The 17832-nt window shown below is 42.1% G+C and overlaps 1 protein-coding gene across 1 annotated transcript in view; it reads right to left on the bottom strand.

Annotated features, from left to right (window-relative positions):
• Positions 1 to 17832, bottom strand: part of Spg7 (SPG7 matrix AAA peptidase subunit, paraplegin) — a 90441-nt gene that overhangs the window by 31528 nt on the left and 41081 nt on the right. Inside the window, exons 10-13 of the mRNA XM_037427577.2 lie at positions 12016 to 12080; positions 10099 to 10163; positions 5539 to 5701; positions 2108 to 2218 (exon numbers count right to left, since the gene is read on the bottom strand). Of these exons, the coding sequence (XP_037283474.2) occupies positions 2108 to 2218; positions 5539 to 5701; positions 10099 to 10163; positions 12016 to 12080 (404 nt within the window). The remainder of the gene's footprint in view (positions 1 to 2107; positions 2219 to 5538; positions 5702 to 10098; positions 10164 to 12015; positions 12081 to 17832) is intronic.

Here is a 17832-nt window from a genome sequence, read left to right as displayed (position 1 = left end):
CTCCGCTACAACGAAACTAACAGGGCACGGAAAAACTTCGTTGAAGCGAAAATTTCGTTGTAGTGAAATAAAAAAGATATAGCTGATCTGAGCTAGCAAAACAAAGAAATATTTATTCTCAAAATTAAAAAAATGTCCGCTGCTTCCTATTCTTTCTCAGCAGTGTCACGACGTGATCCTCACCCATGCATAGCGAGGCCATGGTGAAAAGCACACTGAAACAACGCCTAAAACCACCTTCGTGAACGAACCAAACAGTTGCATTAACACGTTAACACCAGCAGCTATCCGCCGTCAAAAGTGTCCGACAACACTGAGATAGAGGCAGGGTATCGTGGAGCGGCGACTTTTGCATTATTCTATACCATTCTTATCATCCATCACTTGCGGCTAGCTGATTTCATTGATAATGAGAATGAACAGCCGCTCTGATTAGTTACCACACTCGCCAAGCACGAACATAATGATAAGCATTGGAATCGGGAAAAGCCATCATTCCGTGGTTGCACCCAGCAGCTGCGTGGAAGAAACCATGAACTGAGCAACTGAGCTTACGCTTCGGATCATCTGCGACTCAAAAGCAAGCAAGCCAGTGGCAGAAGCAGGGCTAGAGTGTACTAGCAGGGCAGTCTCATTGCCAGCGCTATCGAGCAATGGCAGCGCCCATGCTTGCTGAACGGCGCCAGTTTCTTGTAATGCCAACATGTCGTTTAGACTTCGTTCACGTATTTTCAGGCTCTGAACATGCATCGAAATGATAAAGATTGGGTTTACTGCATAGCAATAAGTATCTGAGCCTGGAATTGCATCGTAAAATTTCGTTGAAGCGGTACGATCGAAGAAAAAGTGTTTGTTGTGGCAGCAATATTTATGCATTGACTCCTATGGACTGCTGACGGGGAATCGTGAATTTTTCGTTGTAGCGGAAATTTCGTTGAAGCGGCGTTCATTGTACCGGAGTTCGACTGTAATACGTAACAGTGTGACATCCCTATTTGCACTTCACAAGTCAACAAATTACAATGCGCACAGCTCAGTCGCGCACGAAGGTATTCTACGCAAACTCATGGTCTATCGCCATAATGTGATGGCAATGACAGTCGTCTGACTCTTTTGACGGGAGGCTGTTAGCGACACGGTTTCGGTTTAATCCGCAGGTGATTTTTGGACTTTGTTTATCGGTAGAAAGATGCGCCCTGGATTTTTTTTTTTTTTAAGTTGAGAATAACTAATGGTTTGCACCTCCTCCAACTAAGTAATGCTGCTATTAGCTTCCACTGGCAAGAATAATCTACCTTCCTTGCAGAGGCACAAGCCCATGCCGTGGGCTTATTGAGGCAGGTCTGTACTCGTTTTTTGGGCAAGGCTGAGTGTCACTGCCTGTTACCTTAGTGTTTCGATTATGCGATACCCGGATTATACGGCGGTTTTGCGTGGTGCCCTGAAAGTGGTACAATCGAGGTTCCACTGCATGTATACTGAGCTTTTCCCTTAGGTATGGAGAGTTGCAGTCCTTCGACAACAATGCCAAAACTGTTCAACCAATCAAAGCAGGTATCCTAACTGCAGGCTGTTTTTATTCCTGCAAGTGGTATGGATTCGAACTGATCTCGCACAAAAAGTGAATTACTGCTATCGTCAATGACACTTCTGAGACAATCATTAAAGGTGTGCCGGAAGAGAAAGAAAAAGCAAACACCAGCATTTCCACATGACAAGGGCAGGCAAGTGCAGAGACTGCTGTCACAGCGAAGAAATTCAAGTCCCGATTCCAAGCAATGTGTTTTCTTGTTCACAGGGGTGTAGTGACCACAATACATAATCACACAATCACAGTTTATAAATGAACTGAATGTTTGTGCAGAAGTACTGTGTTTTCCTGGGACATAAGAGCGAGCAATGTCAGGCAATTTTTTTTGTTTTCTGAATCATTAACAATAGCACCAAGAAATCTTACGAAACAGGACATATTGACAACGTTCTAATGTACTGTCTACATTTGTGGATCAGCAAGATATGTAATGTATTCAGAAATTTACCCACAATTGTGCTGTCTTGCTGAGCATACGTACAACAAGATTAAGTGCCACTATATTAAAGAACTTACCTCCAACAACTCTCTCAACAGCATACTCTAGGTTTCCCGATGAGACCACCTTCTCTTTGTTGCGTGCAGCATGAAGTGCAGCTTCATTGCACACGTTGGCAATGTCTGCTCCTGTTGAGAAAAATGCAAGCAAAGTATGAACTTAAATTTAAAACTGGAAAATTAATTCGGTTGAAATTGACAATGTAGAGAAAGGCTCATGAAATAGAAAAATTGTCCTGCATCCATGTGTAGCATCAAGTTTAAAAAAAATATATATATATATACAGTTATTTCAAAAAGGAAGCCTAACAGGACGACCGACTTGCTCGCGCAAGCACATACCGAGCAACAGACGTGCCTGTAGACGAGACAATAGTCCGTGACTACGACAAGTGACCAAGTGGTCGGGCTGGCATTTATGAATTTCAATGGCTGGAGCGACGCACTATGGCACCACCTTACCCGTAACTGAACAGAGCACAATCGAGAGACTGGCGCCGTCTTCAGACGACCACGTACCCCAACCTACACACGTGTACTTTTTAAAATACACCCTTCTGAATATCACGAAGAGTGCCCCTGGTACGGAGGGATACCAACACTTACACACAATACGTAGAGCTGTCCCTCGCATCCTATTGCAGCAAACTTGATGCTCATACAAGCACACATGTTACCACATTGGTCGTGGAAGGCGCGACTCTCGGATCAGGCCTTGGGAAGCCAATTGGCAACCCTGGACTAGGCCCAGAGAGCTGCTATAGCCAGTAAAGCTATGAACGAAGGACCCCACCCAGTTTACTTGCTAAAAGACAGTACTAATAAACATTCTCTCTCCCTCTCTCTACCACGACAAGAATAGATCCTAGTCTAGGATTCGAACCTAAAAATTGTGCCTTTCCTGGTGGTTTTTACAATTTTTGTAAAAGTAGGTATATATTATTATGTGGAAATTATTAATCTTTGAAAGGCTGCTCTCGACAACCTCGACTTGTCATGAATGATTGTCACTTTTTGGCATAAGACGGGCTCATCTCAACCTGGTTAGTTTGCCACTTTCACAGTGACAAGTGATGGCAACAGGTCTTCCATGTATGAGTCCCTTTCATATCACAGATGACAGCAGCTGCTCTATTTTCAGCAACCTTAAATTATCTATTACAATAGTGTAGCAGCAAGTAATCCTGAAACATGGAACAAAACAAACGTATCATTTGCTACCTGAACAGCAGGGGAGTGCATTTAGTGATTTCTAGGCCAAATAAAATACAGATAAAATACTGAATACTTTTGGAATAGTTTTTTTTAGTAAAGACCAGCCATTTTAGCAATTAAAGCATTAAAATTTCAGAACTTGAGACATTTGTGCATGCAGTTACATTCTCCCATATACACAGGAAACTCTGACCGAGTGTTAGTGGCAAAAGTGCCCTTGAACCTATTTTAATACGCTTCCAAAGTAAGCAAGAGTGCTCATTTGAGTTGGCAGTAGCTCGCAACATCTTCATCAGTGTGACACGTATAATGGCTGTTCGAGTTTCTGTGGCAATTCACTCATTCCTCCACAATTGTTGCTATCATAGATAGACATGTTTGCAGGACACATGTAACACCACCTGGACTGTTCCACGATGGTGCCCTTTGTCTCGCTTCTTTCTCACTGTTGTCAGACTGCTTCTTTAAGAGGTTCGGGCTGCTTATGCCGGTGGTGCACGAAGTGCATAATTACAAGAAATTTTAATTTTTCATTTTTCGAAGGGGGCACACTCTTGAGCATGAAGTGGGAGGTGGGTAGAAAGGGGGGGGGGGGGTCACATGTGGTTTTATGAAAAGCACCTTTTGGTAGCAAAATTTCAGGGGACCTAGTGTGTCGCACCCTGGCTGATACCACAGAACCCATGTAGTTTCATTCCTTAGCGCCGCATCCTGATTAAAAAAGCATGGTCTCAATGTTGCTAAATGGACACAACTTCATGACAATGCACTTAGTCAGGCACTAGTTTCTTAAGATTTTTGAGTGTGCGTTTCAAGTGATGTTAAAATATACCATAACTGACAGTACCAGTATGTATATATGTGTTACATTAAAGCATTTACTTGAAATTTAAGATGATCCAACACCCATACTGAATTCAGAAATAGGAAAAAGATTCACAAGAAAACCCCTACCATCTGGTGTAGGTAATAAGTACAGCTAAAAAAATCGAGTTTTCAAGACCATCAAGTTGCTGGCAGTCTGAACTAGTTTGCACAGCTTCAGTTGAAGAATGTTACTATTTTGAAACCACTTTCTGCACAAAGACAAGAGTACTGAAGGTGGTGGTACATAATACAGTGGACTACTGTTTCACACTATTTACTGCAATGTTTTGCGATCTCCGCTGAACATCAGCCAATACATTTCTATGGAAGAAAAGTTATATTATTTTGACCCTGGAAATAAACTATGCCATATAACTTGAATTTGGCTGGCCATCTAACATGCACCCGACCTCAATGGGGGCTTAGGGGCTTAAACGATGGGTCTGATAACAGACATTCAACTCTCCTATGCCTTGTCTGTGTGTGCGTCTTCATCGTGCCTTCTTGTGTCAAGTTCGCAGCTGCTTGATGAACAGAGAACACACATCATCTCCTCCCATCGAAATTATTTTGTTTAGGAGCTTGCTTGTCAAGCTTCCTATGCAGGGGGAAGTCCCTTGGCGTGTACACTAGTGCAATGTACTTACTACATGCCCACCTGTAGCTTTCATGAAGTAAGGAAGCATTCACTATGCCACTATGCCATTCATCATTATGGTGATACGCAAGGTACCCACTATACATCTGTAAGGCATTATGTGCTCTTTGTGCGGCGAAGAAGGCTTGTCTTCAGGTTTAGATGGATAAACTGAGAACTCTAATGCCATTAGTTTCATTGTCATTCGTTCAATAGTAGCGGAGAAAATTTTTAAATTTCACACCGAGATCTCCGCACGTGACCTAAAAATTTTAGAACTTACTTTGCATATTTTCACTATAGTGGCACATTAAAATTTTTTGAAACTTCGTATGCTAAATCTATGGCACCCACAGATGACAATGTACTTCTTATTTATTTAGTAGAAGCTATCTTGGACCCAGTAGATGCCTTCCAAATTTACATCATGTGTATGGTGTGGGACTTTCATGGTAGTGTCTTCACCTGAATTTTCTTTTCATGCATTTCCTCGCTTACGAAGTGTCACGTCGCAGTAAGAGTGGCGTTTTCGGGACTGTGCAATTGCACTTTAATAATAGGCGAAAAATCGTTTAGATTTTTAGTGTCTCTTTAAACAGATGCTTAACGCATTCCAGGTAAAAAACAAAAGGAATCATCATGTTACCATTTCATAAGAATAAAGAGACGACCCTTAAGAAACTGAACACAGAAACAATATAGAAAAACCAAGGAAGAGATGTTGACTTGCCACTGAACCCTGGAGTGAGCTGAGCGAGACGCTGGGAGTAATGTGAAGGAGGGTTGTCGAGATTAATTACTTTCAAGTGCTGCTCAAATATCTCTTTTCGCTCTGCCAGAGTAGGCAAGTCAATCAAAATGTGGCGATCAAATCTGCCAGGCCTCAGCAGAGCCTGAAAACAATCAAAAGGAACATTATGAAATGCAGTGTACTTTCCTTGCTTCCTGACACAATTTACTGTTGAAATATTATAATTTATTTATTTATTTATTTATTCAAAATACCTTACAGACCCAACACGGCATTGTGTAAAGGGAGCATAAAAGAATTACATACACGAATTCGTACAATTTCCATACAAACATTAACATGAACTAATTGTCAATTATTATACAAGTCCTAACAGGAATAACAATGAGAAAATATTAATAATAATTTTAATACGAATAGAACGGCAATGAACATCAGATGAGTATACGCGTGAGATAATGACGTAAAACAAGTTAAAAAACAAGCACAAATTGTGAAAAGACTTTCCATTACTCAAAATAAAACATCACTGAATAAAACACAACAGAACTGAATGGCATGTTAGTATTCAAACCATCAAACAAAATAAGATTAAAGTAAGAGAAGAAAAAAACGAGATACTAGTAGTGAATAAACGCGTAGGTGCCGATTTCGATATGAATAAAATGAGCAGTTAATCCTGGAAATGGGCGAGTAGAAGGTGCCGGAATTTTTCCGATTGGGTTCAGCTACGATTTCATCTGGAAGGCTGTTCCACATGCGGATGACACGGGGGAGTGCAGATGAGTTAAAGATGTATGTTTTACCGTATATGCGCGTGAATGAACGATGATTATTTAGTCTCTTTGATGTGAATGCAGATGTTTGCAATGTCATATATAATGGCCTTGTTTCATGTACGTATTTATGAAATAATGAAAGGAGGTTTAGATCACGTCGGCTGCTTAAAAGGGAAAGTGATAAGTTTTTTTTAATTTGTGTTATGCTTGCGCTAAGATTGTAGTTATGTGAGATGAATCTAGCGGCTCTATTCTGGATCGATTCCAGCATGTTAGTTAAATAGCTGTAATGAGGGGACCAAACTGCAGAAGGGAATTCTAGCTGAGGGCGAACAAATGTTATGTAAGCTAAAGCACGTATATTTGTGGGCATCTTATGTAGATTGCGGCGTATATAGCCTAATGATCGTGAGGCGTCACTGCAGATGTTGGTGATGTGGGTAGTCCAAGAAAAGTTAGATGTGAAGGTTACACCTAAATATTTAAAAGAGTCAACACTAGATACGGGATTGCCATTAATAAAGTAAGAAAACTCAGAGTTAGAATGTTTGCGAGAGAAGGACATTACTTTACATTTACTTGAATTAAGAGACATTAGCCAACTATTACACCAATTGCTGATGAGGTCGAGGTCATTTTGGATTGTTATGTGATCACAAGTACTAGTTATTGCTCGGTAAACTATACAGTCGTCAGCGAAAATGCGCACTTGTGAGGATAAATTACTTGATAAGTAATTAATATAAATAAGAAAAAGCAGTGGACCGAGAGCACTCCCTTGCGGCACACCAGAACAAACGTATGAAAGTGGGGATGAAAAATCATTAACTATGGTGAATTGCTGCCGGTTAGTAAGAAAGTTCCGTATCTATGACAGAGTTGATGAATCTATACACAAAGAAGATAGTTTAGAGATTAGGCGGCAGTGAGCAACATGATCGAAAGCTTTAGAAAAATCCAGAAAAAGACAGTCAATTTGCAAGTTTAGATCTAAGTGATGGTGTAGGTCAGTCGTCAATTCGAAAAGCTGTGTTTCGCATGATAGGGCCTTTCTAAATCCATGTTGGTTTGGGAAGAAAAAGTCATTCTGCTCTAAGTGATTGTAAATATGAGAGGCGATTATATGCTCTAGCATCTTAGAGCAGATGGATGTCAGAGAAATGGGTCTGTAATTTTGAGGTGAAGTTTTATTGCCGCTTTTAAACACGGGGATGACCTTTGCAATTTTCCAGTCATGTGGAAGCTGTCCTGTTGATAGTGATTGCTGAAAGATGTGACATAATATTTTACTCGAGAGTGAGGCTGTACTTTTTAGTATCTTAGTGTTAAACTCGTCAACGCCCGCTGACGTGGACAGTTTAAGATTATTTATTATAGATGTGATTCCGTCAACAGTAATTTCAATGGGCTGCAAAAAGGGATAGTCAAGATCGGCTACATCGGGGACATTTGTATGATCTTCAGTGGTGTAAACTGATGTAAAGAAAGTATTGAAAGCGTTAGGACAGTCTTGATCTGGAATGGGAATGTGGTCGCCATTTTGCAATGTTATTTTGTTATCGTGACGTTCTGGGCACACTTGTTTCCAAAACTTCTTAGCGTTAGTGGTGAGCAGTGACGGTAGATCATGAGAAAAATACTTATCACGGGCGGCGCATATCGCGGAGCAGTAGCTATTCAAGAAGTCTCTATACCTTTGCCACAGAGCAGCAGTTTGCGCGCGTTTAGCCCCGCATACAATCTCTTTTTTTATTTCTTAATCTGTTAAGTGATTTATTGAACCATGAATTTTGTTTATCATTTGTTGTTTTGATTGTAGGAATATGTTCACTAACTAACGAAGCTAACTTGTTTTTGAAGAGTGTCCAGTTGTTTTCTACGGATCGCTTATGAAAGGACGGTAAAAGTACGCTCTCAAAGAACGTGCATAATTCATCATCTATAACAATGTAATTACCTCTATTATAATTGCGAATTGTTTTTGTTTTAGCTCCAGCGAGACAAAATGGGACATTAAGAATCATTTGAATTAACCGGTGGTCGCTGAAGCCATCTATGTATGTTATATTTGATATAGTATTTGGTGCCGTTGTTAATAACAAGTCAAGTATATTTGAGTCACGAGTGGGTTGGCTTATGATCTAGGCTAGGTTAAAATCCAATGTTAAGGCAATGAACGCAGTGGAGACATGGCAATTCGATGAAAGCAGCTTCCAGTTTATTGAAGGAAAATTAATGTCGCCAAATAAATAAACGAGCTCAGTTGGACACATCTTAACAGCATGAGTTATGGTGCTTCGTAAGTCGCTTAGAAATGATGGATTAGTGTCTGGAGGGCGATAGCAGCAACCAATGAATAATTTCTCAAATCGAGTTCTGCAAACAACCCATACAATTTCTATATTTGTAGCATTAGATAAGAGGTTATTGCCTTTTTAATGCCTATAATTAAGCCTCCACCAATTCTGTTAACGCAATTGCAACGGTAAATGTTATAGGTATTTCGTAGGGGACTAATTTCATTGTCTGAAATATCTGCATGAAGCCATGTCTCAGTGAAGATGATTATGTCAGAACCCGTGTCATCAAGGAAGGAACAGACCTGGTTGAGCTTTCGCAGAAGGCTGCGAATATTGGTAAATGATATCACCATTTACATTATTTTAGGTTCTTCCGCTTTTTTTTTTGCAATGACATCATTCATTCCATTGCAATCAATTTGCACTGACACTCTGGTCCCGGCACCTCCCTGTTCTTTTTCTCTGGGGAGAAAACTCGATAATTCGAACCCGTCGGTATAGATAACAGTGAACTCAAACTAGGAACCTTTAGTTTTTAGTGCTCCTTGCAGAAGTCGCCCCAAAGTGATCGCAATGCTTTAAAGAATCAAACTAAACCAAACTTACTGAAGATGCAAAACAACAAAGCAGCAGCATTTCTCAGCAGACGAAAATCCAGACACTGCGCTGGAGCTCTTAGGCAAGCTGAAAATGATGCTCATGGAGTCCCAACAGAAGAAATGCAAGAAAATACAAATTACTGATTACTTTTAATTTTCATTGCATTTTCTCTGCCAAGTAAGCAAGTTTTTTGAAGCATAAATTGTGTCATGAATTTCACATTAAGACTCACTGCTCACTTGAATGCACATCAGCGCCTGCTTCTGGCCATTGACTGACGGATCAATCATTTCATTTCTGTTCATTATTAGAGTTCCACAAACAAAATTTATAAAATTACTTGTTACAAACATGTAGTAACACCTAGTTCACAATAACAGGTCCAGAGGTGGCTTCCAAAGAAAAATATAATCAGCTTCGTGCAACACTGCAGCAAGTGCAACAAAGAGAATGCATTTATCAAAATGAAAGCGAAATTGGTGAATCTGCTAATTATTCGCATAAAAAAGTATGTGAACCATCATATCCTTCTCGTGGCCTAATAAGAATGGACATGTGCAAAAAAAAGGGGGGGGGGGGGGGGCAAAATTAACGGACTGTTATTCATTGTCGACTATGTGATTGCCATTGGTCTGCTTTGTGATGAGATGCATGTTATCATAAGTCGCACAAAGTTGCATATTATCGCACAAAGTTACTTCATCAAATCAAATGTATGTTTCAATGGAAGCAAAAAAACAATAATTAAAACATTTTGTTACAAAGTGAACTTCATTAAATCGAGATATAAGTGGAATGTTTCTTCGTCATAATACGCCCATTAACTAGAGTGGCTAGAAATGATTGTGGATAATTTTTACCTTGTCTAAAACCTCAGACCGATTGGTTGATGCGAGAAGAATGACACCTTCTTTAGTGGCCATTCCTGAAAAAAATTCAATAATTGCAAAGTGGTGTTACTTTTAACACTAAAAAGACATCATTAAACATTTCAGCAATAACAGAAAATCAGTGCTGTTTTTTTTGTTTTTCTGTTTCCTAGATTATAAGCATATGCCCGACCCCGGTGTTCTAGTGGCTAAGGTACTGGGCTGCTAAGCCGCAGGTCGCAGGATCCAATCCCGGCTGCGGCGGCTGCATTTGCGATGGAGGCGGAAATGCTATAGGTTAATGTGCTCAGATTTGGGTGCACGTTAAAAAACCCCAGGTGGTCGAAATTTCTGGAGCCCTCCCCAATGGCGTCTCTCACAATCATATGGTGGTTTTGGGACATTAAACACCAATTATAAACCAATCAATTAGCTTATAAGCATACAAAATAGTTCCACCGTAAAATTCTGAGCAAGTGCCCCTCTACAGTGAAAGATAATTGGGCAAAACTTGGAAGTGGGGCTCTCGCTTGGTCGCAGACTGAAATTCAAGATGGAGGTTGACACGGAATATGACAGGTGGCAGGACCGCGTCGCCCAACTGCTCGAGTTGCTCGTGGCCACCACCAGGTTCGCAATGGGTTTTTCGTCCAAAAGAAGCGCATTGCAAGCTTCTGCTGTACTGTAAAGGCCGTTAACTACAACTATTTTTGTGGCTTTTAAACATTGTTTGTGGTTTGGTTTCAATAGCTTGTAGTTGCTATCTGTCAGAAAAATTAAGTGTAACAAGCTTCATGGAGCTTAAAATTTTCTTCTCAGCGGGGGGTAATCTCGATGAGATTGATACAGATCCAATGGCAAGACGTGCATGTATTTTCTTTATTTTTTCTCCTCCGAGGCGTAAAAATTTCTACCGGCAAGTGTAGTGTAAAGAGTAAAAAAATATTTGGTTTTCCGTTATTGTATGCAAAGCTGGGCTTACTGAGCGCCATTAATTTGTGATCTTGGTACATTCATTGGTACATTCATTAAAGGCTTCCTCATTCATGTTGCAATGAGGAAAAATAAACAGATGTACTTGACCGTGATCATATAAAAAAAGTCTTTGTTTCACATGTTATTCATTTGGCAATGCCGGGTTGCTCACTAAGTTTTTTAGAAACAATCTGTATTCAGAAAAATGAAGAAATGAAGCAATAAACAGATGTGTCTAAAGCCACACTGGCGCACAAAAGCGTGAGACACGCCCCAAGCATCGCCTGCTGATATTCATGACACACATACTGCACGAATCTCCACGAAAAGCCCATTCTAAGTGACGGCAACTCTTCACTGTTATCCAAGACCTATCTGCTGTACAGCACTGCACTTTGGTGGCTTTCCCAGAAGCTACAGATGTAAAAATAAAATTTAAATGCTAGCTGCGCACGCCGGCTACGTACTTTCAAACGTGTTGGAGCAGAGAAATCGGCCTAGAACACCCCTACTGCCCCCTTGCTCAAAAGTGGCGGCAACTCGAGCAACTTCGTGATATGAGCATTGCATTGGCGAAGTGGCACATTCGGTCACCTGTCTATTTTATCACCGTGGTGGTCGAAGAACTAGAAAGAATATATACACTAATGCTTCTTATGAAATGCTTTATTGAATCGCACTCATAAATTTACTGTTTTTAACTAAGACGGAGAGAATCATCTTGTGAAATTTTATGTGTTATGACAAGGGTGGAAGACATACCTCAATTGTTCCAACAATTTGTGACAATCCAGAATGCAAACCTGAGGCACCACACAGTATTATGGCTTATGATATGCTATAGACTAATAGTCTATAGCTCAAGTCAGTTTACTAACTTGTTTATAGTCGGTATATTTTAAATTAATTGTGTAAAAAAAAAGTAACCCTTACCGTCCATTTCAACTAATAGCTGATTTAATGTCTGTTCTTCCTCCCCAGTTGATCCTTCAGTGCCACTGCAAAGTAACAAAAACATGACATTATGTAAATCCATTTAGGAACACCCTTTTTTTTTTTTTTGTAAAGGCTCAAGATGTAGTACAGTACTCACGGATTGAAACAAGACAATTTAAGGCTGAGCAACACACACATTTTGGTTTCCAGTGTCTTCAGTTCCGCTCATATCAGCAAAATTTCGGCTCCAACGAGTATATCAGAGCTAACATTATCTTTAGAGATAATTCATTGCGAGATGCCGGGGTTACCCCAAGAAATTGCCCATTCTACTTGTTATATTAAAAATTTTGATGTCGCGTTTGAATCTGTGAGAGCTGCACATATACAGTCTCATAAAAAAAAAGGAAATCAGTTTGATATAAAAAATTATATAAAACCCACATAAAGTTACACTGCTCACAGAGTCACTTTATGATTATGCGAGGAAGGAATCTTCCCAGAAATATGCTGGATACTTTTCTAGTTTATATTTTCCTACATTTTGTAGTTGTGAAAGCAGGTTATAAGAAGGGGTAGGTTAAGCAGAAAAAGATGATGTTGATTTAAGGGGAGATGTGATTCGAAAAGAAAGTTGTGTTAATCTGTAGCCTAGGGCAATGAAATTTTTGCTGCATATGCCTTTACGCCGATTTTAAATAGGTAATCAGTTTCATAGTAAGTTGCACAGTTTTGGTTTTATGCCATGACAATGTGTAAAGTATAGCTCTTTTTGGACAAACTTCTTCTGCTACTAAACTTTTATGTTTCTGAGCAGTTAATGACTCATATTGCTTTACATTAACTATAGAATACAAATAACCATCAAGAAAGTGCGTATAAGACATTTCATTGCACAAAAAAAATTGTAATGTGAAAATTCTCAGATTCCTCAGTCTATACTAACTGCTTACTTAGAGTCGTAATAATTATACAGGTGATATAAGGTTTTAAAAGAGTTACTAGCACCCTTCACATGTTGAGGAATATGTGGGCAAAATTTCATTCTGATCGAGCTATCAGAAGTACCAAAAACAGAATCTCCAAACTTAAAGGGCCAGTAAACAGGCTTCGACTTTTTTTTACACCCCCCATACAAGCTCGGCAATTTGTAGAATAGACCGCAGCGATCATGATTTCTGAATATTACAGCGCTGCGCACCGCACAGAGCCTCTATTTTGAAAAACAGTTCCCGTGCATCTTTCCTACGCCTGACCGACCCCCTTGAACGCGCAGCAACGTCAACTTGGCAATCAACGATGTGACGTGGCACGCAGCTCGCCAAATGGTCTAAATCAGATGTGAAAAAATAGTAGTGAAGTCAACGTAAGTTCCTGTTCCCAACCATAGCTACGAAACCGCCCCTTGTTTCTTGGCACTGCGGTGAAAGAACCAGCCTCGCAGTTGTCGGAAGCACGTGTACACTCCTCGCTCAACTGCAGCGCCTGTGCGCACGTACCAACGTACTTCGCCCTTGACATGAGCATCACGAGTAAAAAGCGTTGCTCTGTCTTCGACTGGAAATCGAGCGACTGGGCAGCGGAAAAGCATCGACACCGGGTGCCCCACGATAGGGCCTTGTGCGCTGCATGGCTGAAGCGAATCGGCCATCCAGCAATGTACGTCGGGGACCTGATCGTTTCTGGTCGACACTTCGCACCTAACGCCTTACACGGTTGACCCGCGGCTGGCGCGGCAAACGGTAAACAAACAACCACGCTTCGCAGCAAGCAGAAGTGCGTTGCGACTGATCGAGTTCGCCGATGACGTCAATCGCTGACCTGGTGTCACGTTACCGAAGTAGGCGGAGTCACGACGATGGGTTACGTCTTCCCCTTCACGGAAGGGTGAAGGGGGGTGAGGCCGCCCAAAAATTTGAAACCAGCTTAGACCGATGTTCGAACCCCTGTAACTTCCTTAATATAGCACGTATTCAGGAAATTCTTGCGGCAGCGTGTTCGCAAAGAAAAACTGCACATATATCTCTTTCAAAAAGTTTTGGACCTCAGGGCTGTTTACAGGCCCTTTAAGATATTGCGCACAAATGAATATTGAGAAAATCGCATCTTGAAGGTATAAGTGAACGCTGATATATGCAGGAGATATAATTTTTAAGATGATTTCTTCCATCATGAGAGCTTGGAAATTACAGCAATTTTTAGCATATGCGATTATGCAACTTTAGTGATATCCTCATGCTAAATGCAATGGCAAAGAGCCAGGTGACAATTTTCAGGCGACTCTAGACAATGAGCTTTAGTTTTTAGTCGCCAACATGAGCTCTTTAAAGGCAATTTTGACCTACTTCTAGTTTAATTACAATTTTCAGTTTTTTTTTTTTTCGTGAAGTAAGGGAGGCTTAACTTTTGAAAGCAAATAAAAACAATAAATATGAAATTTTGGATAAAACTTGTTTTTGACTCGCATATCCCCTTAACAACCTCTTGACGTCTTCAGACGCAACTGTGCATATTGTCATGTCGCTCCAGGGGGTGTCGACAAGGTTTATTGACGTCTCAGCAACAGGACTCTAACCAAGCGCGTCGGTTGGGCTTGTTTGCCAGAGCGGGGCCCACGCGCACTTCTTTCTTCTCTGTGGTGTGTGCCTTCACCTTGGCATACGACCCACTACTAGAAGTAGGTGGCAATATTCCTCCTCAACAAAAAAAAAGGAAAGAGCATCGTCCCGATGGTGTAAGGTTATTGCAAAAAAAAAAAACCAAAGCAAAGTAGCTTAAACAATGAATAAGGGCACCAATAATCAAATGTTACACGCGATAAGTTCACCAATGATGAGGCAACTGTCGGAGCACAAATAAAAAAAAAACACAGGAAAAGTGGTCTTTTAGGAACGCGCAAAATAAGGCTTCATACGCACCACGTGAACTATGTCAGAGGTCGGTTGTTTTCGTTGTACCCATCGTGACGACGAAGCGTCCGGAACCACTTCGTAGTTTACGTCGCTCACGCGGTGTAATACTTAATACGAACCGAAGTATCCGCTGAGCAACTTTTCGGAGAGGCCACAGCGTCGAACAGGGGTTCAAACCCAAACTTGGTCTCCCAGACTGTAAGATACGTCATTGTGACACATATTGTAACGTCGTGCATCGACCTGTTGCTGCTGACCAATGTGTAGCCGGGCGAGCTCGCGAGTTTCCTCGGCAGGCTCTGCAAATTCTTCTGCGTCAGTTGTTAATTGATCGGCGTTTTCACAAGGAAGCATCGCATTCAGCATCGTCTGAACTTCGCGGCCGTAGAGAAGGCGAAACGGTGTAAATGGGTTGTTTCTTGAACAGCAATGTTATAACCGAATGTCACATAAGGCAAAATGCGATCCCATGTTTTGTGTTGGACATCGATGTACATGGAGATCATGTTTGTGACTGTCTTATTTAGTCGCTCGGTTAAGCCGTTGCTCTGCGGATGATAAGCAGTCGTCGTTCGAAGCCTAGTGTTACATAGTAGAAAAACTTCATCAATAAGCTGTGCGGTGAACGCTGTTCCTCTGTCGGTTATCACTGTAGATGGAGCACCATGGCGCAGAACAAAAGTGGCACATGAAGAACTGTGCTACCTCAGAAGTCGTGGCTCGTGATATCGCCTGTGTCTCAGCATAGCGGGTCAAATAGTCAGTTGCAACAATGACCCATTTGTTGCCGTCAGACGATAAAGGAAATGGGCCGAGAATGTCCATGCTGACTTGGTCAAATGACTTGAGGGGTGGAACAATTGGCTGAAGTAATCCAGCCGGCTTGCTTGGTGGCAATTTTCGACGCTGGCATTCACGACAGCTTTTAACGTACTGCTTCACGCTTGCCGAAAGTTCGGGCCAGTAGTAGGCCTCACTTACTCTGGCGAGCGTTCGGGAGTAACCTAGATCCAGATGCGGGCTCGTCATGACACGCGGAGAGGACTTCGTCCCGCATGTCCTTCGGAACGACGAGGAGGCAAGCGCGGCTCGTAGAACGGGCGTTTTTTTGGTACAGGACATTATCTCGGAGGCAGAAAGTCATCACGACGCGAGATAGATGGCGAGGTATAACGGCGCTATGACCCTCCAGATAGTCGATGAGCGGTCGAATCTCTTCAACCTCTCGCGGTCGTCTGCTCAAGTCAGATGAGCTAAGGGCGCCCGAAAAACCATCATCGTCCTCTTCTTCTTGATTGACTAAAGGTATGGGTGCACGCGACAGCGTATCAGCGTCTTCATGCTTCCGTCCAGACTTATATACGATTGCCACATCAAATTCCTGTAGACGCAAGCTCCATCGGGCCAGTCGTCGAGAGGGATCACATATGTTTACCAACCAGCAGAGGGCATGGTGGTCCATCACCACTTTAAATGAACGACCATAGAGGTACGGGCAAAACTTGGTGATCACCCACACTACTGGGAGACACTCTTTCTCAGTGGTCGTGTAATTGACCTCGGTATGGGACAGTGAGCAGCTGGCATAGGCTATGACGTTCTTTGCCGTGTTGATGCTGGACGAGCACTGCGCCGAGGCCGATGTTACTGGCGTCAGTGTGCACCTCTGTGTCAGCATCATCGTCAAAATGCGCAAGAACAGGGGCTGACTGCATCCACTGTCGTAGCTCGGCAAAAGCAGCCTGTTGCTCGGTAGCCCATACAAACGGTGCGTCGTCGCGTGTAAGGCGAGTCAAGGGTTCCGCTATCTTCGAAAACCCTCTAATAAATCGTCGATAGTAGGCGCACAAGCCCAGAAAGCGCCAAACAGTCTTTTTGTCTGTAGGATGCGGGAACGCGGCTACAGTGGCAAGTTTGTTGGGGTCGGGTCGGACTCCTTTCGCGTTGACTACATGGCCAAGGAATTTGAGCTCTTCATAACCAAAGTGACACTTCTGCAGTTTGAGTGTAAGATCTGCTGATTGAATAGCCTGTAGCACACTCCTGAGGCGGTGAAGATGTTGCTGGAAGGTTTCAGAAAAAACCACAACATCATCAAGGTATACGAGACAAGTTTGCCACTTTGGACCAGTAAGCACAGTGTCCATCATTCGCTGGAAGGTTGCGGGCGCTGAGCACAAACCAAAAGGAAGGACTCAAAATTCATACAGGCCATCAGGGGTCATAAAGGCTGTTTTCTCGCGGTCTCGCTCGTCAACCTCAATCTGCCAGTATCCGCTTTTTAAATCCAAAGAGGAAAAATAGTGGGTGCGGCGTAATCAGTCTAACGAGTCGTCGATGCGTGGCAGCGGGTACACGTCCTTTTTAGTCACGCTGTTCAGCTTGCAGTAATCGGCGCAAAAACGTAGCGTTCCGTCTTTCTTCTTGACTAGGATGACTGCAGTGGACCACGCACTGTTGGAAGGCTCGATGATGCTGTCGTCAAGCATTTCTCGAACTTGCGTACGAATGGATTCTCGTTCCTTCGCTGACACGCGGTAAGGCTGTTGGTCTACTGGGCGGGCATCGTCGTAAGTGATGATTCTGTGCCTAGTGATCAAAGTCTGGCGCGCCTTAGAGGAAGCAGCGAAGCATGACTTGAATTCAAGCAAGAGTTTTCGCAGTGCTGTCTGATTTTCTGGTGTGAGGTTAGAATTAATATCGATATTGTTTAGAGACGTATCAGCGGCCTCCACTGCGTTCGATGAGAAGCAGATGAGAACGGTTCCTAATTAATCTGCAAACGCTAACGAAGTGCCACAAAAAAGGTGTCGGTGTTCGTTGCTGAAATTTGTAACGAGCAGTTGAGATCGGCCATCACGTTGCTGTATGATACTCCTAGCCACACAAACACCTTGAGTCA

The sequence above is a fragment of the Rhipicephalus microplus genome, chromosome X (assembly GCF_043290135.1).
Source record: "Rhipicephalus microplus isolate Deutch F79 chromosome X, USDA_Rmic, whole genome shotgun sequence".
NCBI classification, from domain to species: domain Eukaryota; kingdom Metazoa; phylum Arthropoda; class Arachnida; order Ixodida; family Ixodidae; genus Rhipicephalus; species Rhipicephalus microplus.
The sequence above is the reverse complement of the archived record's forward strand: the minus strand, read 5'-3'. Positions and strand labels throughout refer to the sequence as shown.